At 36.5% G+C, this 22,990-nt stretch overlaps 1 protein-coding gene across 10 annotated transcripts in view; it reads left to right on the top strand.

Moving 5' to 3' along the window:
* The window catches only part of ARFIP1 (ARF interacting protein 1), a 44,097-nt gene that overhangs the window by 3,641 nt on the left and 17,466 nt on the right, over positions 1-22,990 (top strand). For 2 of the 10 annotated variants that reach the window (XM_088163732.1, XM_014890692.2), the window contains exons 2-6: positions 1,219-1,298; positions 5,063-5,164; positions 13,540-13,654; positions 16,162-16,257; positions 17,670-17,779. In XM_088163732.1, the coding sequence (XP_088019858.1) occupies positions 1,219-1,298; positions 5,063-5,164; positions 13,540-13,654; positions 16,162-16,257; positions 17,670-17,779 (503 nt within the window). Of the gene's footprint in view, positions 1-1,218; positions 1,299-5,062; positions 5,165-12,016; positions 12,304-13,539; positions 13,655-16,161; positions 16,258-17,669; positions 17,780-22,990 lie in introns of those variants that run through there. The other 8 variants (XM_088163734.1, XM_088163730.1, XM_014890693.2 and 5 more) reach the window with 7 other exon arrangements.

Raw genomic sequence — 22,990 nt, 5'->3', positions numbered from 1 at the left:
TTTGGACAGGACCATGTGGGCAAACAGCATCTCTGCTGTACATCTTCCATGTTCAAAAGAAATTTGAAGAATAAAGAAAGCTTTATAAGGATGTTAAACATTTCTTAATTACTTCAAAGGGAATTTTATATTGATACTAGAAAAACCCAACTTCATTCAGTGATAGCCCTGAATGAACTGTTTTTCTGGAGAAAATCTCTTATTTTATGTATTTGGTTTTCCAAAATAAAGTAATAGGTTATTCAGTGTAATATGATCTAGATGATGTAGGTGATTCAGTTTCACACCCTTTGTGTCCTTATTTTATTTCCCTTGCTATGTGAGCTACTTACCTTATTAATTATTTACTTTAATTAGGAATTTAATCAGGAATTTGAAATACAATGCAAACGCAAATAGCAATCTCTTTATCATTTTTCTTAACCTGGTATGTGTCTCAACATGTATGAAATGGTGCAAGACTTAATGAACTGAAGTCATGTGTGATTATATGCAATACTGGCAGATTGATTAGTTTTTAATGATTGGATGTCTCTGCCTCTCAAACAGCTGAGTGCATTGTGGTGTCACCTGTAGTTACCATCTATTTGGAATCAAATTTAGATACTTTCCTTACTTAAGCTAAAATTGTGTATGTAATTCATCTTTCATGATCATTATATTCACAGAGTTGATTTCTTTCACATGTGCTCCGTGTTTACAACTTTCTTTGCCTCTGTAGCTGAGATCTTTTTGAGGCTAAAATGAAAGGGATTCTGTTTCTAGTAAACACAACTGATTTATCAGTTATTTATAGTTTAGTGAGTTTCAGTGGCTTAGCATCAGTATAATCTTGCAATGCTTGGATAAATCTCGTGTCTTAACAAAATGGTGATCTTTGCAATGGTAGGATACAATCAGTGTATTGTTGCAAGTGGAAGTATATGTATCAGCTGAAGAACCTTGTTTGACTTCTAGGGTTTTACTTTTTGCAAGCTTAGCTATCCTTGGAGAAAAGTTGCTTTGGTAGTATAAGCTTACATTAGACTATATTCCTGATCTCTCTTAGATTTTTGGAGAGCTAAAGACCTGGTCACCATCAAAAGAAGGAGGTTTCAGTTCGCTCTAGCAGAACTTGTCAAAGAAATGTTTTCTAAGAGCCTACTTAGGTTTCTGTGAGGTGCAACATTCAGCTCCTTTCAATTTGATTAATGCATGCCAAACCTGTTTGGTTTTCAGGTATGTCAGAACACAGCAGTGAATCCACAACACTTGATGAGTCTCATCCATCTGCAGAAGAGGTCCAGTCTGGCTCTGAGGTGATTGGGTGATAGTTATATTAGTGTAAAATCAACCAATCCTAATAAGTTTCAGATTCAAAAATGTTCTGCTGTACATAGCACAGTGCTCTTAGTGTGGGGATGTGAGTTCATGCACAGCATGAATGGGTGGGGTTGGTTTTGAGACACTATTAAGAACAGTCCAATTAATTCAAAGCAAAGGATTACTTCAGCCAGTAGCCTGTTGCTATGCTGCAGTATTTGTTTTGTAAGTTGAATAGATTTAGGCATGGTAGAATCTGAAATGTGTGAGTATTGCAGGAAGAAAGGGTTGGTATTTAAAAGGCATTAATCTTTGGGTAACCTCACTATAACAATGTATTCAATCTACTGCTGAAGGAGTGAATCTTTTTTTCCCTGAGACTAAATACAGCCTGAACCTTTTCTGTGGAGAAGTCTGTGGCATATTTGAATTATGAACAGATTCCTGAGGTTCCCAATATTATTTAGCTAATCAGGTGTATTTGGGATGCTCTTTCAGAAAGATAGAGTCAACATTTTCCTGACTGTTCTAGAGTAAAAACGAAAAAACATGATGCTGACTTTGTCACTATTGGAGCTTCAGTGACAGTGGATTGTTTTTAAACTTTCAGTAAAAACAGAATAGTGATTCTGTTTAGCATATTTCCAAATCTGATATTTGTAAACACAGATGTACAAAGAAAATACCGATTCTTACTGAACGATGATTCTATTTTTAAAAAATAAAATGTGCATCTGAAATGCAATGTTTTCCTCTAGTGCTTATGTCATTCATACCTAATAATCAATAAAAATTTAGGATCTTATTTAGATTTACTTTAGGTTGTTTATACATATGATAAATTTTCTTCTGAGGAATCAATTTCTTTGTATGCTAAGTTTAAGTCAGCTGTGGGCTACACTTGCCAAAGAGACACTTGATTCAGCAATCATACTTCCTATTTCAACAGAAATGCTGCTGTGGTTTGGTGGTTTAGTTTTCTCTTAGTTTTAGTTTTCTCTTCACACATGGTAGTGTGAAGTTACAGGAACAGACGTCCAGAGGTAAGGAGAAATGGCTGCTGGATTTGGCAGTAGTCTACAGTCAGAGTAGTATTTTGAGATACTGCACTGCTGAAGTAAGCTGTGGGCAGTCCTTCATTCTCAGTAGTTTCTTTACTGCATTACTACCTGCTCTGTTTCATAGCTGCAAGTGTTGAAGGTGTGCCTGCTTTGGAGAATTGATGGGAGTGGAAAAATTACCCATCCTCTTTTTGAGCACAGGTCACTTTGTTTTGATCTGAATCTTTCCAGAATCTTGTTTGCTCTACAAATACATTGTTCTGGCTCAGGAAGGAGGTGAAGGGATGGTGAAAGCTGCTGGGGGGGGAAGAAAAGGGCAAGGATTGGTTCTCAACAGCAGTGCAAGCTTAAACTGTTGACTAAACTGGAGATGGTGGTTTCTTGTTATTTATAACTGCTGAGTTAAATTAGCAGTTTATCCCACTTCCCCTTTTCATCTGCTCATTTCATGGCTTTGGTACTTGCCTGACCTCATTGCAAACAGATTCAACTCACTGGAGCTGAAAAATTAACCTGGTGAAAAGGTCTAACGCCAGGTTTATGAGTTGTCTTTGGTGGCTGTAGTCAGGTGAGTCTTGGGGAAGTGAGGCACTGGGTGGTTCACAGTAGAGACTGGAAAATTGGAGTGGTGAAATGTCCCCTTTTCAGCAATAGGAAACTGTTCTAGTTCAAACACGGCATGGAACTGATATTAGAAAGTAATTTTTTGCTTTCTCTGACTCAAGTAGGAATGCCAAAAAAAATAGGTGAATTGCTTCTACAATCAACTTCCGCAGAAGTTGATAAATTTTTGCTTTCTAATATGTGTTTATTAGAAATGTGTGTATATGCATTAAGCATGTATATATCTAAATAAAAGCATAAAAATATATAAATGTCAGTATTTATTTGCAAAATTATTTCAGATGGTTGAACTTGTTGAAAAGCACCTAAGTCAAGTATTTGTTTTTCCTATAATTAGACTTGCAGTGCTGTTTGTGATCCCTGTCAAAATGCCCCTTCACAGTAGAGGACTTTCCCTTTGCACTGTGTTCTCTGATAATTTGTAGAAAAGACAACAAAAATGAACAGAACATGGCCTATGCTAATGTTTCTGTGTTGTGCAAGTAGCTGTGACAGGCCAAGCATTTTGAAAAATACCTTGCTTCATCATACCAAATAGAAGTGTAGTTCCTAGCAGTCTTAGAGCTTAAGCACGTGTGAGATTTAGAGTAAGCTTAAGACACTTGAGCTATTGGACGGATTTCCCAAATCAAAATGTAATGTGGCAAGTAACTAGGACATTTAGTCTAATTATGTTGTATAGCAACTCTCTGTGAGGAGCGGGGAGTTGGACTTGATGATCCTTATGGGTCCCTTAGAACTTGAGATATTCTAAATTCTTCTATTAAATGAAACAAATTAGTGTTTTAAAAGCACTCATAGAATAAGCATAGGTCTTTTGGTGTGCTTCCGTAGAAGCACATTTATTGGAGCCCACAGACCATGACTATGATATGTGAAAGTGGAAGAAATATTAGCAATGGGGTATGACAGATGTTCCAGTTAAGAATGATGCAAGGGATGCTCAGTAAGTACCAGTAAAATCTTTGTGTTATATTGATACTCTGTGAAGCTTCACATGTGATTGCAGAAGCCAATGGTACTTCAGATCCTGATCTCAGGCTGGGCCTCTTTTTGACCCTTGGACTGAAAATAGCTGGTTCAGTTGGATGATTTAAGAGCTTTAAGGGTAGAAGAGTTCCTATTCTCAAGTACCTGTTGATGGTACACATTGTCTTGCCAGTCTAGCACAAGTGTACAGGCTGGTTTGAGGACTTCAGACAACTTTTATGTAAGTGAACAAATGCTGCCTCGGTTGTATGTTGATTTTTCTACTGTTTACTCTTTAGATAACTGATGAAGTGGCCTTGCAGAGTTAGGAGTAGCTTTTTGAAAGGGATGGAGTTTTCATTTTCTCTTAATTTTGGAGTGTTAAGCTGCCATTATCTCTTCAAGTGCTTGTAAATGATGTGCAATTCTTCTGGGAATATTTCTTCTGGGCTATACCTTAGGTTGTACTTGAGAGCAGTGGTTGCACAGCTGCTGCTACTGTTCATGATGCAGTTGCATTTGAAACGAACTTTGAATCCTGATTTCTCTTGGTACTTTTGAGTTCTTTTGGTGCTTTTGCATTTCACTTCAGGTTTGCTGCTGTTGACTTCATGAGAGTTGCATACCAACAGTTTAGTCAGAAGGTGGCGCTATATTATATATTACTACAAGCAAGTGAAACTATTTTAAAGTTTGGACTCATTGCATTTCTTGTAACACATGATTAAACATATTGGTCTTCTCTAGTATTTACTCTTTTTGAATAGCTAATACAGTTTTTTTTAATCCAAGCTCATTGTAACTTGAGATACAGAAACTACTCTAAGGCTCAAGTGTGCGTGTAAAACATTTGTCTGAGCCCATGCCTCATGGGTTAAATTTTAGATTTTCTCTTAGATCTGGAGACTTTAAATTACTTCCAACTGAGCTGTGACAGAGTATTATTGTGATTCAATGATGTGATTAAATAAACATACAGACTGAGTATATCAGAATATTTCCAGTTGAATTTTGAAATAAAATTAATGAAACCCATACATCAAATATTTTCATGTGGATTACTCATTGGAAATGTAAGACAAACGCTAACCTGTTCCTTTTTACAGGAAAGCACAGTGGCTCAAGAATCTCCCAAAAATTCAGCAGCAGAAATTCCTGTGACTAGCAATGGACAGCTGGAAGATTCTCATGAGTACAGCTTTAACAGGGTCAGAATTTTCTTTGCTGTCTGCCATGGTACCATTATTAGAAATGCTGAAGTTACAATTCGATGCATAGCAGTCTTCACTTGACATAGTTTTCTGGAGGTTTACTGAAAAAACTCCTGTGAAGCTCATAGATTATTGTCAGAGTTGACGTAGCACAGTGTGGTTGTATATTGCAATAATTTTTTTTTTTCTATAAAAGGCATGTTCGTTGTGGCAGAAGCTGAGCTCTTCCTCCCCTCTGCTCGGTACAGGTGAACGATCAATTTTGCTCGTGCCCAGGTGTCCAGCAGAGAGCGCTGGGACACAGCATGTAGAATTTGGGGTCGGGCTCCTTTTATTTGGATTTTTGTTTGGAAATATGAAGGCCAGTTAATTGTCCACGTTTATTTGATATCTACTGAGGCTTAGGTTTTAAGGAAAGCTCTTAAGTTTTAACGGTTCCGTACTGACTTGCAGCACAAAATTATTCTTAAAAGAAATACTCAGCAGAGCTTCAACATTTTATTCTGTTTTATTAAAATGCTGATTAGAGGAGGAACCTTCAAAAGATTTGCTGTTCAACTAAGATCTACCAGTGTAGATGTAAAATGTAAAAATTAGTTGAGTGTTTAATGAAATAAAGTTAAAACTACATTTCTATGAAGATGTACGTTTAGGGAGACAAGCTTGGGAAATGCGTCTTGAAATAGTGAGGAATTTGGGTTCACCTCAAGGTGGGGAAACACTTAGTAATGCAAAGCTTGATGACCTTGCTGCTGCTGTGACTTGACTAATAAGTTACCTTTTTCTTACAAAGTGATTACTTCTGCAGTGCAATGCATGCAACGCTTATGTACAGCAAATGGAACTTTCACTCTTGGTGACTGCATTAGGGTCCTTGCTCAGGCAAAATGTAAAGCTGGAATTTTAAAGTGGTTCTTGTCTATAGCCACATGTGAAAGTTGAAGTAAATTTTTCCTGCTTGCTAGTTGTTTTGCTGGCTTAGAGTCAACTATATTTTGAAACTTCTGTTTCAACAAAAATGGATCAAATCTTTGGTCAAATTGCAGAAAAACCTGTACTCTGCAAGCGTATTTGAACTTGCTGTAATTATTTTCGCAGTGCTTATTCTGAGATCAATGAAGAAGTGCACTTCAATTATTTTTTTGAACGGTCTTGTACAAGTTCACACCTGCATGTGTGACCTGAAGTCAGAATATGTGATAATCAAGGCTTCTTATAAACAAAATATACTTCTTGGAATTAACATCTAGGTCTATTTACTAATCTGTTAGTCTCTAATTCTAATATTTAGCTTCTATTCACCTTGCTTCATGTTTGTTATTTCTAATGTTTAATGCCATGCTTTCTCTTTTTTTTCCTTGCCAGGTAATTTTTTGCTTTTACTTAAAGCAATATACACCACGAAAATTTTGGGATCTTTTTTTCTACAGCTTATGGACATGATAAGCAAAGTACTGGTTTTTATGAGGTCACTTAAGAAAGGGGCAAGAAGCCATGACCACTCTAATTTGTGCTGTTACCACAGTGCTCAGTACGAATATGTGACCATAGTAGAGTTTAGAGCACTCCAATATGCTGATTTTGATTGCGCCTTCTTGGGAAGCTGGGGAACACGTTTATTTTAATTTCCTGTTTCCTTATTTTCATGATCAGGAAATACTCATCTAGATGCTGTACAATTCAGACGTAAAGAATAAAATACTAGTTGTTCAGTATTTTTTCGTCTTCTGCAGCTATTTTGCCAGCAAGACATGAGCAGCTTTGATTGTATGTTTTTGAGTAAAGAGGTGTTTGTACAACCTTTTCTTTTGAATTCTTAAATTACAAAACTGCACTTTCTTCTAGAGTCGTGTTTTGTTTAGCAGTTCATCAGACCTCATCCATAAGCTGCTCAGGCATGAAAATGCACATTTATGTTTCACCAAATGCAGTATTACTATGCATTCAAGCATGAGAAGTGTTTAATTTTGCAAGGCAGTGCAGAGCAAATGTATTTACCTGGAAATGACAAGTAGGGTTGCTCTTTCTTTAAGAAAAGTTTAGCAGAACGTAGATAGCATAGATTGTCATAGTTTCATTTCAGAAGGAAGCTTGTTAGTTCCATTTTTGTTGGAATGTGACGTAGCACTAAGTGATGCATCTTGGTATAATGCACATTTAAAAGGTGGCTTAAGAGTTTTCCTAAATGTAAAATCTTAGAAATACGCTGCTACATTCTAATTCTCTAATAAGACATGCCCATGGAATTCAGACAAGTTTTGTCCTGCCCATATGATGGATGTAAACTCTTTTACTCAAAAAACCTGTAGCTTCAGTCATCATTGGATCAAATATCTAAATTCTTTCAGTACAAAAAAGCTTGACATAGTGCTTTTTTAACTCCCCAAGCTCTGTTGGATCTCACTTGAGCTTTAAGAACTTCATGTATGGAACTGTTCTCTCATGTTTGGGTATTTGTTAGACAGAAGACTTCAGCATTTCCTTATGAAAAGTTTTTCTTATTATGAAAAGTTTTTCTTATTACTTTGTATAAGAAATCCCAACGTACAAAAAAGTCTGGCTGGATTATATTATTCACTTGTTTTACTTCACTTATCCCTCACTTCCAGAACCCAGTTTTGCTCCCATGCTGTTGTAATGATGTGATTAGCATAGTGGCGTTTTAATGTGACTGAGGGGATTGGGGGCTGAGGATGGTAGGAAGGAGTGAGGGAAGTAAATTATTGCTATTATTCCTATATGCAAGAACATGCCATATAGTGTGAGAGCTGCATAGGAATAAACTAAATTTTTCAGAAAACAGTTTGATCTGTGTGTAACGATAGTCAAGCAGCTGTGAACGAATTGTTATGTTTAAAGTATTGCACAAAATCTATATGATATTCTTATGAGTTTGAGCCTGAATTAGCTTTATTTCATTTTAGATACTGTCTCTTCTCATGGTTCTTAGTGTACTTTTATGGTAACAAAACCGTAGTTAAGCATGCATATAAAACCAGTAATAAACTTGAGGATGCAAAAAGATAATGAACTTTGTTGTGAATCTTCAATTTGTCTTAGCTGAACTTATTTTGTAATTCTAGTATCGGATCAATCTGAGTGCATGTGTTCACTGGCTTTTTCTGTAATTTTATTGCCAGACTGCACAAATAGATAAGGTCAATTCTCTTTTGTTTTTTGCCTTTTGAAAAAAAATGCCAGCTCTGTCACTCACATTTTGCCTGCAATGTTTGAGTTCCTCTCTTAGGTTTTGCTGTGTTGACTGACATAGTTAGATTTTTACTTTGGGCAATTATAGTTTAATAAATGTAGAACTGATATAAAATCCATTTCTAGAACTGTGTCGATTCTAGAAAACTAGTTTGAGGACATAAAAAGTCAAATGTTCTTCATAGAGTCTGAAAAAACAAAAATACAAATGTTAATAATGAGAGTGGGAGGGAAACTAAAACTGGATTGTAGTATGACATTAGGTAAATCAAAAGAGATGTAGTAGAAAGGATCTTGTGATTGAAAAGCTGTGTATTGGAGAACAGAAGAAATTTGTTAGTCTGATATTTGCCACTTCATCAAAGATTAAAGCCTTCAGGTCTCCCATTTATTTATGTTGAATTTATACTGATGTGAGGATCTAGTACCTGAATTAATGGAGAATAGGAACTGAGAGATTTAATGGAGCAAAGAGAAGAAGAGAATATTGAGTATGTACGAGGAGCTCTTACATGCATGTGATTTTGATAGAAGTTAAAGTTCAGAGCCCATGTATCTTACTGGATAGATGTTATGTCTATCTACATAGCCTTTTGTTCCATAGGACTTGTAATCACACTTTGAATTGTGAACTTTACAATCAGATATGTTGTAAATTTTTCCTGAAGTCAACTTGAGTAGTTTTATTTAAAATGTCATCTATCATTAAAAACAAACAAACATGTTTGTTGGTCTGGTATTAGTTGCTCCACTGTTGAACTAGCCATTGGTGTGAGGTTTTAAGAATACCTTAATTCAAGGTATTAAAGGCAGGTAAAACTGTATCTGTTAAACCTCCTGTTGGTACTAAGCAGAATTTAATGCTTAGTGATGCATTACTAATGGAGTAGTATAACTAAGAAATCAATACAGTAGTGTTTCCTTAGTTGCTGCTTAGTTGAGTAAGTTTCTATAAATTAACTTTTGGCTGGGTTGGTTTCTGCTGTTGGAGAAACAATACAGTTCTGGTCTTTCCCCTCTTCATTTTAGATTATTATGGATAGCATGTTTGGGAAGTATAATTTTGTAAATAGTCTTGTAATTCAGCCAACATTCCTTCATGAACATGCATTATGAATGACTTCTTTGCTGTGTCTGCTGTCTCAACAGGATTGCTATGTCAAAAATCCATACTGGCTCATCAGATGATCTGTATAATAGAGTTGTGTAAATAAGGATAACCTGACTGAAATATGTTTAGTTTAATATAGTGATTTGAAGTTATTAAAATGGGATTATAACAAATGGTTAAAATAGCTTAAATGTTCAATGACATATAGGTTTGAACTGTCTTGACTAGACTTGATTAAGCTAGTGCATCTACTCTGTTTAGCTATATTTAATATTTTTGTTTCTTGCTAAATGTCTGAGAATGGGGTAGGTAATGCAACCTTTTAACTCGGGAATCTTCTGAGTTGTGGTTTTTTTGGTACGTCTAGCTCTGGGTTTCAGTGAACTTACAAAATTAAAATACTTTTGCTTGGTGATAATTGCATAAACATGGTTTCAGCCTCATACAAATGAAAATTACGAATGAAGCATTTTTCTGTTTGTTTTTTGATGGTGGTGGTGTGAAGTGGTCCAGCCCACCTTGACCCCGGGATGGTGTCGGTGATGTGGTTAAATAAATAATAAAGGGACAGGAACAACTAAAGGGCTAGAAACTGAAAGCTTTAATATAAGGATAAATAAAAAGGGGTGTGAAAGGGCGCAACATAAAACATAACCTGAAATGCCTGCTCATAGCTGCCTCTAAGAAATAAAGTCCTTGCTCCCTAGAAGTATAATGCTCGCAGATCTATGTAGCTCCTTTAGAAGACCCCAAATGGGGTTGATCACACACTTACACAGACTATGAGGGAGTGTGCTAGAAAGCTCTCAGCCAATCACAGACTGTTGTGTAGTCTGTTTGCATGGTCACTCCCAGTGGCTTCTCAGTGTCCAGGGCCCAGTATTGTTATCTGCTGTGTGGCTGGTTCACAGCCTGTTTCTTCCAGAATGGACTGCTGCAGTGGTGATCCCTTAATGGATTTGTTGGTCATGTATCAATAAATTTTGAGCAATTCTGAAGGTTTGAATTCATCTTTTACAAAGAAGGGGGGAAATCTTAAACTTAACTAGGAGAGCAATACACATTCAAAATATAATCATATTGTAGGAGGGGAATCTGTCCGCACTTCCTGTGTTGTAAGAGCCAACATTAAGTGGGAACAAAACCAAAAGGTGTTTATGTTGCCTTCTTAGCACTCAAACATTAAGTACACTCATACCTTCTGTTAAGTGTGACATTTTGTGCAGTGTTTTTAAATTATCCCTCTTTGTATATTATTGAAGGGATAAACTGTTCTGTCAGTATGATTACAGATTTTTTTGCTAGCTTTTTTGTTTATCTACACTTGCGTAAAGAAAAAAACGCAAGCACAATCAGTTGCAAGAATGACATTAAAACTTCTAGTTTACATGCAGCAGTGTGTCTCCCCTGAACAGTAACTTGCATGTTTGCAAACAACGAAAAGGTATTGTTTTGATAATCACTGACTTTTTGTCAATTCTGGTCATGTATAAATCAACAAATGGTAAAGTTTTGTTTTAAATTCATATGCAAAAATATAATTCTTCATAAAGATATATTTGAACTGGTTTATAGGTGTTTAAAAAAGAGTTTGAATTGAACTTTGCCTTTCCTTAAATAAAACTTTGCCTTTTTGACAGTGGGAAAAAAGTAAATCTCTTTGAACAAATATGTGTTTGTATACATAGCAATATGTATATATATATATATATATATATACACGTAAAAAACTCTAGTATCTATATATGCACAATTGTAGATCTTTAAAATTTTCATATTCCAAATACTAAGTTTTTGTTTAAGAGATGGATGCATTGTAGTATTTTGATATATTTAATTCTGTAATTTGTTCAGCTTGTGTTTAACTTCAAATAAGAATTACATTGAGTGTATGGAAGTAATGCAGTTGATTAGTTTTGGATACAAACTTTTGTCTTTACAAAGCAGATGTTCTGCATTTTAACCTTAAATACAGATGATTGCTTAAATTCCTGTTGTGAGCGTGCTTAAGCAGATTAGCTGTCTACTTTTGTTTAGCTACAGGTTTAGATATTTCTGAAAACTACACAACATGCCAGAGTGCCTTCAGGAAAAAGATAATTTATGCCATGTCCTTTTTGTGAAATCATTTCATCCTCTCTGCAATCTGGTTATCCTTTTTCAAGTCTCTCTGCTTTTTCATTGCTACATGCTACATTTTGAGTTAAATGGACGCTATTAGCTAAACTAAGTTGAAGCAAAGATTTTCCAGCATACCACCAACTGCAAGTACTTAAATTGAAAGCATCTATGTTAATTCAGTTGTGAAGACTGAAAACAGTATCTATCCAAAGTTCTGATATGCCTAATTTGGGAGCTCAGGTTCTGCATGTGACTGCTATTTGTTTTTCATGCTGGTTTTTTTTTCTTTTTTTTCTTTTTTTTTCTTTTTTCTGTATAATGCTTCAGGTACACAAATACAACATGGTCTATTAGCAAATAGACTGTTCACGTAAGTGAAAGTTTGGCTGTAGGAACTGGTTACTCTTTGCAGTAACATGCTGGGTTTTTGGTGTCAGTGAGATTTCTGGAATACACATGGAATAATTAATTTGCTAGAATTTATATGTTTGTAGTTCTTCCCTTTTTCATCTTTTCAGGGGTTTGTCCTAAACTGAAGACATCTAAATAAATCTGGGGGGCATGTGATCCGAAACGACTTCTTGACAATCTGAGCCTCTAGGCAGTATCAGTATCATTCTCATGTGCTATCTTGCTTCTGGTTTGTGGATTGAGCGACTACAGTTATAGGCCAAACATGGATTCGATTTTAAAGGTTGTGTTTTCTTTGTAATTAGAAGCATTGCATGTATCATAAACAGTACATGTGTCTAGACACTGACATCTTAAAGCTATGTATGGCTTTTCTCTAGTGGTATTCCATACTTTTTCCACTTCTTAACCTCTGTATGGAAGCAGAGGGGATGCAAAATAGTACCTTACTCCAGACATTGACAGTTTTCTGATTTCTTGATGCTTTTATTTTTCTAACTGTATTTTACCTTTTTGCTTTCGCTTTCATAATACTTTTTCACTCACTTTTTACTTCTATGAATTAATGGTTTTAAACTGCTTTAAAACCTGAACTTTTTTAAAGTACTGTGTCTAATTCCGTTACACCAGAGGTTTAAACTTCAGTTAGATTACTGGCAATATAGTCCAGGAAACCTGTGGGGAGCATTTTGTAGAGGTAGGTAAGACAGCAAAAATGGGCAATAGGATGGTATGTGAGCTGTGGTGTGTGGAGTCTTTCTTAGGCCTGTGCTGAGTTTCAGTGAAGACTTTGGTTACTTGAGAGCTGGTTGAAATAGTTGATCTAGCCTTCAAAGTTAAACAAGGTGATCTCAGGCAATTTTAAATGGAGTTTCAAAAGCAAACAAAAGTAAGTGGCAACTTTGTGGTCTGAGCATTTATGATGCAGAATAGGTGCTTAAAAGGAAGCTGTTTAAGTGATGCCTTTCTGGATGTCTCTCCCATGTCAAATATTAAAAAGATTATATGTGCTATTTGTAAGAAATAAGGATGCTATGAATTTTAAGGCTATTCCTGGCTTAGTGGTTTTTTTTTTAATCTTCAACGTTATGATAATTGCTTTCATATTTTTGGTTTGTAAGGTGTTTCCTGCTTGATAATCTTATATCATTTTGCACCCCTCTCAGTTTTGAACTGGAAACTTAATTAAACTGACGTGTTGCTTGGACCAGCTTCAGACTACATAACATGATGCTTATGGCCACATTTTTGGTAACTGCTTCTCTAAGACATGGCATTCTACTTGGTCATCAATATAACAAAACAATCTAGAATAAATATTCAGGCTATACTTACAGTGTTTCTCATTCATTTATGTTTTATTTATGCATAGCAGTATAAAGCTAGGACTTTCCAGGCTGAAAGCAGAATTGTTTTCTGAGAGCTGCTAAAATTGCTTTATAATACTTAATATTATAAAGTCACTTAAATAGCTTTTTTTTGGTCTTTAAATTTCCATTTTTATTCATATATTTTCCAGGACTTGAAATGTTCATTACCAGTTAGACTTGGACTTTCTGAAACCAAAATAACATTTCATGGCTTTGATGGTGCTAAAGAGGGAGTTGTTGAGGCAGGACAGTTTCCAAGTAAAGGTAAATGCTTTTTTTGTATTTTTCAATTTAAAATCTTTTGGCATATTCTTACATGGTCAGAAATACAATGTTCTGTAGCCGCTTTGAGCAGTTTGGATGAATGTACACATTTGAGATTTGCATTAGTGACAACCAGTTTATTTTCTCTTGTAGCTGGGTGGTTAAAAAAGAGAATATATGCTACATTCATAGAATCTGTCAAGGGACTGGAAGAAACTATTTAGTGTTAAGTTGGTCTGCACTTATAGGAGGAGAAGACCTTGTGCACCTTGAACTGGTGCCAGGCTGAAGAATTTTACTATTGCATTGTGTTGAAGTTTTCTTCAGATTTTGCAAGTTACTGTTCTGATTTGAAACATAACTGGAGAGTTATTTATTTATTTATTATACAGACTTCACTTTCTGAGAGTAGATTAAAAACTGGGATTCATCTTGTCGTATCAATGTATGCCTTAGAGAACATAAGTGGTATTAAACAATGAGAAATGCGAAGTGATAGACAAGCCGATGATGTTACTGTTTCCTGTCTATAAGCAATAGAATACCATGATATTGTATGGGCAAATGGTATTTAATGAATTATGTACTTTTGACAGTTTCTGAATTTGAAAGATTTGAAATTTTCTCAGATGTGCAGCTGTGAAAGTAAGTCTCTTTGTAGTCATAAATTTAATTTGCATTTTGGTTCATTTCCTGTTTGGTAAAATTCTTTGCTTATGAAAACAGTTGATTTACATGTTGTACTTTACATATACTGCAAGGTGAATGCTGTGTTTCTTTATGCCTTTGAAAATAGCAAAACCAGCTAAAAACTGGAGCAGATGGCAAGCTGCTCACCATTCCTGCCTTTTTGTATTCTATTCTTTTTTGTATTCTATTACCAGGATAACTGTTGCAGCTGTTAAGTGTATTAGCCTGTAAGGGAAAAGTGTCTAAAAATGTTTCAAGCTACCCTAATGTGCTTGACATGCACATGTTCTGTGGAAATTTCTGAACACAAATTATGAGCTTTGGACACTTTGGGTATCACAGATTTTCTCCAAGGATATTTTCCTAAGATTTTTCTGATGTTCGAACAAAATCAGAGAGAAGTGGTAAAAGCTAGGGCTTCCTATGAAACCATTGAGAAAAGTTGAATGATTGCCCTATTTCTAAAAATTTTGTATTCTATTTGAGTGTATTTATTAGGGCTTCATTTTTGAATGCAAAATAGACAGTGCTAGAGGGGAAGCCTTTTAGGATTTGGAGGATGTTGAATGATGAAGCATGCATAAGGCTGTGTTAATACTCTGTTAAATTACAAGGATTTTTAAATGCTTGTCTTGGCTTGTGTGCTGAAATGATTCAGGCAAGATCTTGCAGTTAAACTTTTATGTCTGGATGAATTCAGTTGCAGCTCTTATGCAATGTATATCTACAGAAGGACACAGCAAGTGAGCTGTCTTTGTCTCATCTTTTCTGTGCAGTTGGATCCAAATCATTGGAATTATTTACCCCATGTTAGCTGTGCTCTGTGGAATTCTTTAAAGTTGATTGTTGATCCAATTACTTTGAGTGATGTTTTTGGTGTTACTGATGACTAAATATTGTTGAAACTGCAAAGTTTAGATTTAATTTTCTTTCCCCTCAGCACACTTGCCCTGAAGTATATTGGAATTTCTCAGAAAAAGCAGTTCAAGTTCCCCCCCAGTATGGTGGTCATTCATCATTACAAAGGAAAAGCTGACTTGTTTTTTAAATCCTGAAAATTCCATAAGGATACAACTTCAGATTTATCTGTTACAAAAGAGTGGTAAGGCTCTGAAAAGCATAATGAGCCTAATCCTAAAACAGCTTAGAGAGCACACACAGTAGAGGTAATTTAAAGTTGGTTGCTTTTTGTTTTGATTTGGGTTTCTTTTTTGTTTGTTTGCTTTTTTAAAAGAAAAAGCAAGTGCTGTAAAATCTTTCTTTTGGGAATGAGTTTACACACTTTCACAGCTAATGACTTGTATGATCTTCAGAATAACTTACTGCTGCATGTTTACATAGACTTAAGAGCCAATGTCAATAAAGTGTATCTGAAATTGACAGAGATTTCAGGGCTTACTTCACCTCTTAATATTTTAAGTACCATTCAGTGGCAGTGCAGATTGAATTCCACATAGACCTGAAACAGAGCGTTTCTGCTGTGGATTGTTATATAACAGTCCTCCATGGATTTTTCTGTTTATGGTCTGTACTTCACTGATGAACCCTTCAGTTGTATTTTGATTGTTCTTAGAGAAAAAACAAATTCATCATGACCTAGAGAAAAAGATTTAATCAAGAAAACTTGGAGTAGTTCACATGGAGAGATGCACCTCTTGAAAAACATTTCCATCAGAAATTCCAACAACTTTTCTGTGAATACTTCCATAGCTGCTGAAGCAAATGGTTTTTTGTTTTGAAAACATGTCTCTTTAAGAGTGCACATTCACTTCTAAGGGAAGATGATGGATATTCATGGTTAAATGTCCCCTTTTCAGGTTCCTCAGCATCACCCAAATCATCTGTTATATCTCCTAGCAGTGCAGCAGCTAGCAGACTGGCTGGACAAGGTTGTGATTCAATTATTCCCACAGGTATCAAAGCACTGAATGGATAATGCCCTTGTCTCTGCTGACACTGTACTAACCCTTCCATGTTTCTAATTATTTGATGTACTATTAGTTGGAAATAAAATTTCTGCAGGATTTTGGTGGTTCTCACTTCTGACTTCAACAGTTTACAGTTTACAAATTAACTGCTGCTTTCCACTCTCTAAGCTGCTTTTACTCCATAAAATTAAAATTATAACTAATATTAATAATAACAAATAGTAGATAAAATAGGAGTGACCAAAATCTTTTATTTAGCTTAAAGCTGAAACTTTTAGCATTTTTTGCCCAAATGATCACAATAGACTATGGGGGCAGCCTTTAGGAATTCACAACACCCGAACTCAGCTTTGCCACTTGACTCATTTTGTGCCTTTGGGCAAATTACTTAACATCTTAATCTGCTTCCTCCTGCATAAAAGGAGAAAACTTAACTCAGATACCTCATAAGGGTGTTTAGAGGGTTAATTACTTAATGTTTGCACAGCATGTTGAAGATATAAAGAACTTGATGCTAGAGGAGTATCTTGAGGCATCTGTGTAGACTTTTTTCCAAACTCTTGCTTTCATAAATAACTTGGTAAGACTAAGGTGACTGTACATAGCAGTAGGGATCAGAGTCAGGAGTAGTTAAAATGAATATGGACATGAATAAATGAAAATGTTGCTTAAAAAGTGACGATACTTAGCAGTTTTTAATATTTAGGACACTAGGAATTTTGCAAAATTCAAACATGGAATCCACACGATATTCCATACTAGCTTGAAAATGCTGAGTAATGGCCCTTTATGGTGGTGATTGGCCCTAGGGATTTTAATTTGTTGCTTTAAATCACTTCTTTGCTTGTTTTATACTCATGGTTTGTAGAATTAATTGTTCCTAATACAATGAGCTAATGAAACTGAAATAAATAAATTAAATATTGGCCAAACACATCTTCTGGAAAGAACGACTTTCATTAGAAAAGATTAGAAAACTCTGTACTTCATGACAACAGTATGCTGGTAAATGTTGTTTAATGGTCTTCAGGTTGTAAACAGACTTTTAGATTGACTAAATGCAAAAGAGTGTTCAACTGTTGGAGTTTTAAAACATAGATTAAGTAATAAATATGTCTCAAAAGCTGTTTTAAGCTTTCAGTATGCTTAATTCAGCCTATTACTTCATGAAATAGTGAGATACATATATATGTATACATTTTATATCACTTTTAAAGTAAGTCTTTCTTTCTGGAACTGATTTTTAAAATCTGCTTATTCATTTTAAGTTCTTACTGTCACCTTGCTCTGTTTTTGGATGTGCAACTGCACAAATCTGCTACTAATCCCTTAAAATAAACTAACAAATAAAAAGCCTAGACCCAAGGGCTTGAAGATTTGCTTTGTATCTGACATAGGGGGCAGAGCTCAGCAGAAGAGTGGACCTGTTGTGTTAGCAGATGAAGTAAAGAATCCAGCCATGGAAAAACTAGAATTGGTGAGAAAGTGGAGCCTGAACACTTATAAGGTATGCAGCCATGTGTGTGCATGTGTATGTATGTATTTTTATAAGTGAGTTTGCTACTAGATACCAAGAAATAGAGCTGTATGAAAGTAAGCTGTTGTTGCAGTGAGCATAAGCAAGAATGTATAGGAAAGGCTTGTTGGGATTCCTCTTCTCCACGGGTCCTCTCAGTTTGCTCTGGACTGCGGGGGATGGAGAATACTCCATCAAGGACAAAGATAAAAGACTAAAGGAGGCTCTTTTCTCCTGTGGGGAAAAATGATCCACAGTTCATTGTAGCATCCACATGGTGAGAGGAGAAAGAGAGCGAGAGAGAAGATGGCAGGCATTTTTAAACTCGAGGAAAGGGGAGGGGAGGAACAGACCCACGACCAATGGGACACCGCTGACAGGGAGGGGTGAAAGGAAGAATTCGACCATGTCGCAGACCAATGGGGGAGAATGGAAGATACCATAACAACCATGAACGGTGCAACTTAGGAAACAAACAGTGCAATACAACAAAGGCTTTGTTTTCTTCCAAGTGTAACATTCTTTGTTAAATCCCTGATGTAATGTGGACAATCTTTAATAAGTGTTACTGATTCAGCAAGGTAAAGAATGTTCCATTTCTAATGTTCACTTCATCATTCTAAATGTAGCTATTTCAGCACTAAAGCTTGGAATTAAATCTTTTTGCTCTTTTTGAATTTACTGCTGATACAATAAGATTTTAGTTGATGTGAAAAAGTAAGGGGTATCTATAAACTCAGAACTTTCTAATTGTTATTCTGATGGTTTTTTTTCATCTTGGCTGATTGTTTTTTCTTAGTGTTGTAATAGTTGCTTCAATTTGTGTGTGTTTTATATGCTTCTACTTCATGATCAGTTGAGATTTGAAATTAAAAGAATAACGTAAGAGTAATGAAAAGGTGCTTAAAGCACACCAGTTTGCTGGAAGTGACTCATTAAAAAGCTATAAGGTAAAAAACAATTGTCAGGGGCATTCCTGTCAAAAATTTTAAACAAAGACCAGTCTTGAAAAATAGCTTCTTATTATGCTTACAGCTTAAATGTTAGAGTTGTGGACAGGTGCATCAGTGAGGTCTACATCAAACCACGAAGAAATTAACAATCTATGGAAAGTCCAAATCCCTCCAGTGTTCTGTAAGTCCAGATAAGAACATCTTCCTCAGTAAGGATGAAAAGCAGGGATGGAGACATTCTTCTCCTAGTAGATGCTTATGCTGTCTTTCTGTTAGAATCAGAAGTTTCTTTTTTTATTTTTTATGTCTAATTAAATGGCTTTTAGATTTGCTACTTTTCTTGTCAACTAAATATTGTAGAAACTGCATAAGTTGCAGTCCAGTGGTATCCTAGGGTGCCTTAGGAAGACTATTGTGAGCAGGTTGAGGGAGATGATCCTGCCCCTCTACTCAGCCCTGGGGAGGCCATATCTGGAGTATTGTGTCCAGTCCTGGGCTCCTCAGGACAAGAGAGACATGGAGCTGCTAGAATAGGTCCAGTGGAGGGCAGCAAAAATGATGAAGGGACTGGAGCAGCTTTCTTTTGAGAAAAGGTTGAGGGAGCTGGGCCTGTTCAGCTTTAGATGACTGAGAAGGGATCTCATGAATGCCTATAAAGTATCTGAGGGGAGGGCGTCAAGATAATGGATCCAGCTTCTTCCCAGTGGTGCCAAGCAATAGGACAAGAGGCAATGGGCAGAAACTGGTGCACAGAAAGCTCCACCTGAACATGAGGAAGAACTTCTTTACTGTGCAGATGACCGTGCACTGTAACAGGTTGCCCAGAGAGGTTGTGTAGTCCCTCTCGCTGGAGATACTCAAGAACCTTCTGGACACAATCCTGTCAATGTGCTCTAGGATGGACTTCCTTGAGCAGGGATGTTGAACCAGAGGACCCATTGTGGTCCTTTCCAACCTGACCCATTCTGTGATTCTGTCTGTCAGCTACTTTGGAGTGTGATGTGGTCCAATCAGAATACGTGCTATTCATCTGAAGCTGTTCTTTAAAGTTCTCTCGTTTCTTTAGAGCATTGACTCTTGGGATTAAATCTCCTATACTACAACTAAATGGGACAGGATTTGACCTTATTATGTATTTTTGGTACCTTGATTTATAAAAAAAACCCACAAAAACTCACAATGTCTCAAACTCACTGACATGAACCAACAGCCAGAGGACTAGTGAAAAATGTTGGGAAGTGTTGAGTCTTGGATCTTTGTTTCAAACATTATTTCTTTGGCTGTAGTGTCTGCAAAGTCCAGATTTTTAGATTTCTTTTATGGCTTAAGCTTCCCCCTTGCTGAGATCCAGAATCACACCAGTAATGACATAGCAAACAAAGACTAGCATTTTCAGAAAACGACATGTTTACTTTTATCTATTCCCAAACATGCCTAAGGAGATGTGTCAGTTATGATCTTTCTAGAGTTCCGTATTGACTTGCTGTACACTCTTTGTTTGAGGTATAAGATCATTCAGAGAACTTATTAATTCATTTTGAGTTGATGGAGTATTGTGCAACTGTACTTGAGATGTCATACATTGGTGTTGCAGGCTTAGAACAAAAAGCATATTTAATATGGTTATTATATATTATTATATTATATTATTATATATTATTAAATATAGTATTTAAATTTGTGGACATACTGGCTTGCTTTGGTTCCCATCAGGAAGATCATGAGAAGTGCCCTCCTTATCTCAATAGCTAACTGTTCATAAGTTTGAAGATGCAGAAATAAAGGGCAGGAGTAAATGTCAGCACTTGAATCTGTCTGAATTTAAAATCTCTGGTATCAATGTACCAGACATTAATCTGCAAGGGGAGTTAGTGGTGAAATTTGTTGTTAGGAAGTTCTTTAGGAATCTAACATGAGTAGTTCCTATACCATGGTGTCTGTATCAAGGGTTGAGAAATCTTAATTATTATTGGGTAATGTTCAGAAGTCATTCCCAGCTGTAAATGCCTTTGTGACTACCATCGCCCTTCACATTTTCCAGTTGAATGCTCCCTAGTAATCATGAGTTAGTGTGAAGAGAAATTGCCCTTCTTTCCATAGTCTAGTGACAGGATCTTTTTCTGTTCTTGCTTCTGCCCATGCCTTCCCCTTTGGCTAAGAAGGATTTTCCATCTAGCAAAAACATTTAGGCCCAAGAAAGTCAAGACTCTCCTTGACTTTCAGCAATTCTAACAAGCTTATCTTTTTGTTTTTCATACTTCTTAAACTTTGAGGGGAAAAAAAGGCAAACCTGTTTTACAAACCTCTCTAACAGTGGGCTACTAGTAAAACATTTATTTCTAAGACATGCCCAGTAATGCCTCTGTTCATCTTTGGCATATGCAATTTAAAATATAGTTCTCTTAAATGTATTTTGGTAACTGTGCTGATTTTGCATTGAAGCCAACCCATGCAAGTGATTTTTCTGAGAGGAGCTGCTAAGAGCTTCCTCTGTGTCTGACAAAAACCAATCAGTGATTGGTTTTGAGCGCTAACAACTGTTAAACTACTGAGAAAGTTGAACATGCCTCTGTGAACACACATGTTAAAAATGAACAAACCCTGGGAGTCTCTTTTTTCTTTCTGGCCTCAGTACAGGTACAGACTGGGCTGGGCCCCAGTGGTTGCTAGGCAGGGGGAAGGGAGGCCATTGCCTGCTGAGATCCTGGCTGCTTTCTTCTCCCCTCAGTGCAGCCGGACCAGCCTGTGGCTGGGCTGGAATGCTGCCACTGCTGAGTTTCACCAGAAACCAGGGGGAGGGAAAGCCATCGACCCGCAGCATGCTGTCGCTGTGCTCTAGCCTGGCTGCTAAGATCCTTCCCCCCCAGCACAGCTGCCGAAAAATTCTCCATCGTAAACAGCTCCAGGCCGCCAACTGGCAGAGATCACATGACCATTTGCAGGCCTTGGGTGGGATATTAAGTCTTTCACTGCACAGATGAGGCTTGCAGACCTTCCAGCCTCTCTCAAGTGAAAGAAAAGGACAGAGTGAAGGCACGTAGAGAAACAGTGTGAAGACATCAAGGTCAGTAAGGACGGAGTCAGGTCCGAGATGGGAGGGGATGAGAAGATGCCCTAGCTTGGACTGAAATTCTCTTGTAAGGCTATGCTGAATATATGATTGTTATCTCAGATTCTTTTTTCCCTGAAACTCATTGAAAAAGCATGGGAGTATAGCGTTCAAATTGTAGACATGAGCAAAGACATCCATGCTGAACAAGAAGATGTTGAGGTAGCTGTGATTTCATGAGAAGTTTGAACAAAGCGAGAGAAGAGTGATGAAGACCCTTTGCCTCCAGGGAAGAAGATCTCTGTTCCCAGAGAAGATGATGATCTTAGAGATAGATAATGAGAACCTTTGCTTCTGAACAGCTCATCCTTGAAAGTGTACCCTATTAGGCAAAGATTGAGCCCTTGAAAACAATTGTGGGGAAAGCTGTAAGTCAAGGGAAGGGACTTTTACACAGTGATCAGTTTTCCATTCTCCCAGGCGGCTGATTCTCTGTGACACTGAAGCCAGGAGAGAACTGTTTTCTTGTGGAGAAGTCTCCCTAGCATGGCAAGAGAGATTCCCTAAGTGAACTGGAGAAAGACTATTCTAGAAGTGATAAACTGAATTATTTCTGTACGTTTTCAGTGGGAAAGAAAAGAGGGTGTATGAGAGGAGAAGTGTTCTGAAGGTTTTATTCTGATTCTTATTATTCTTTTAGGCCTGTTAATAAAGTTCTTCTTTATACTCTTTAAAGTTGGAGACTGTTTGCCTTCTTCCTAATCCTATCTCACAGCAGGAAATGAGTAAATAATTCTAGTGGTTTCACTGGTGTTTGGCCAACACTACATCCATTACATAAATTGGTGCATTGGCTGGGAAATCTCAAATTGGTGAACCAAAACCACTGCAGTAACCTTTTTTTTTCTCTGAGTTGTTTTTCTTAAGCTGTGCATTGGATGACTTCTTTTTTAATTGCATTGTCTTTTTCATTGCAGTTTCCTTTATAGATAGTTTTAGAACAAAGCACAATGGAATTAATGCATGAAATTTTCTTTGCTAGTGAGAATATAGAGCAACTTGTGTGCTTCTACTTGTCCACTTAGAATTGAAGTAAATCAGAATAGATTGGGGTGTTTTCTTTATCTTTTTTTACATCTGAGTTTAAAAAGTATGTGATGTATGAAATCTTTCCAGTTACTGTTTTTTCTTCACTTGTCA

The sequence above is a fragment of the Sturnus vulgaris genome, chromosome 4 (assembly GCF_052056855.1).
Source record: "Sturnus vulgaris isolate bStuVul1 chromosome 4, bStuVul1.hap1, whole genome shotgun sequence".
In the NCBI taxonomy this organism is placed as follows: Eukaryota; Metazoa; Chordata; class Aves; order Passeriformes; family Sturnidae; genus Sturnus; species Sturnus vulgaris.
Note: the sequence above shows the minus strand (reverse complement) of the source record. Positions and strands in the feature narration are given on the sequence as shown.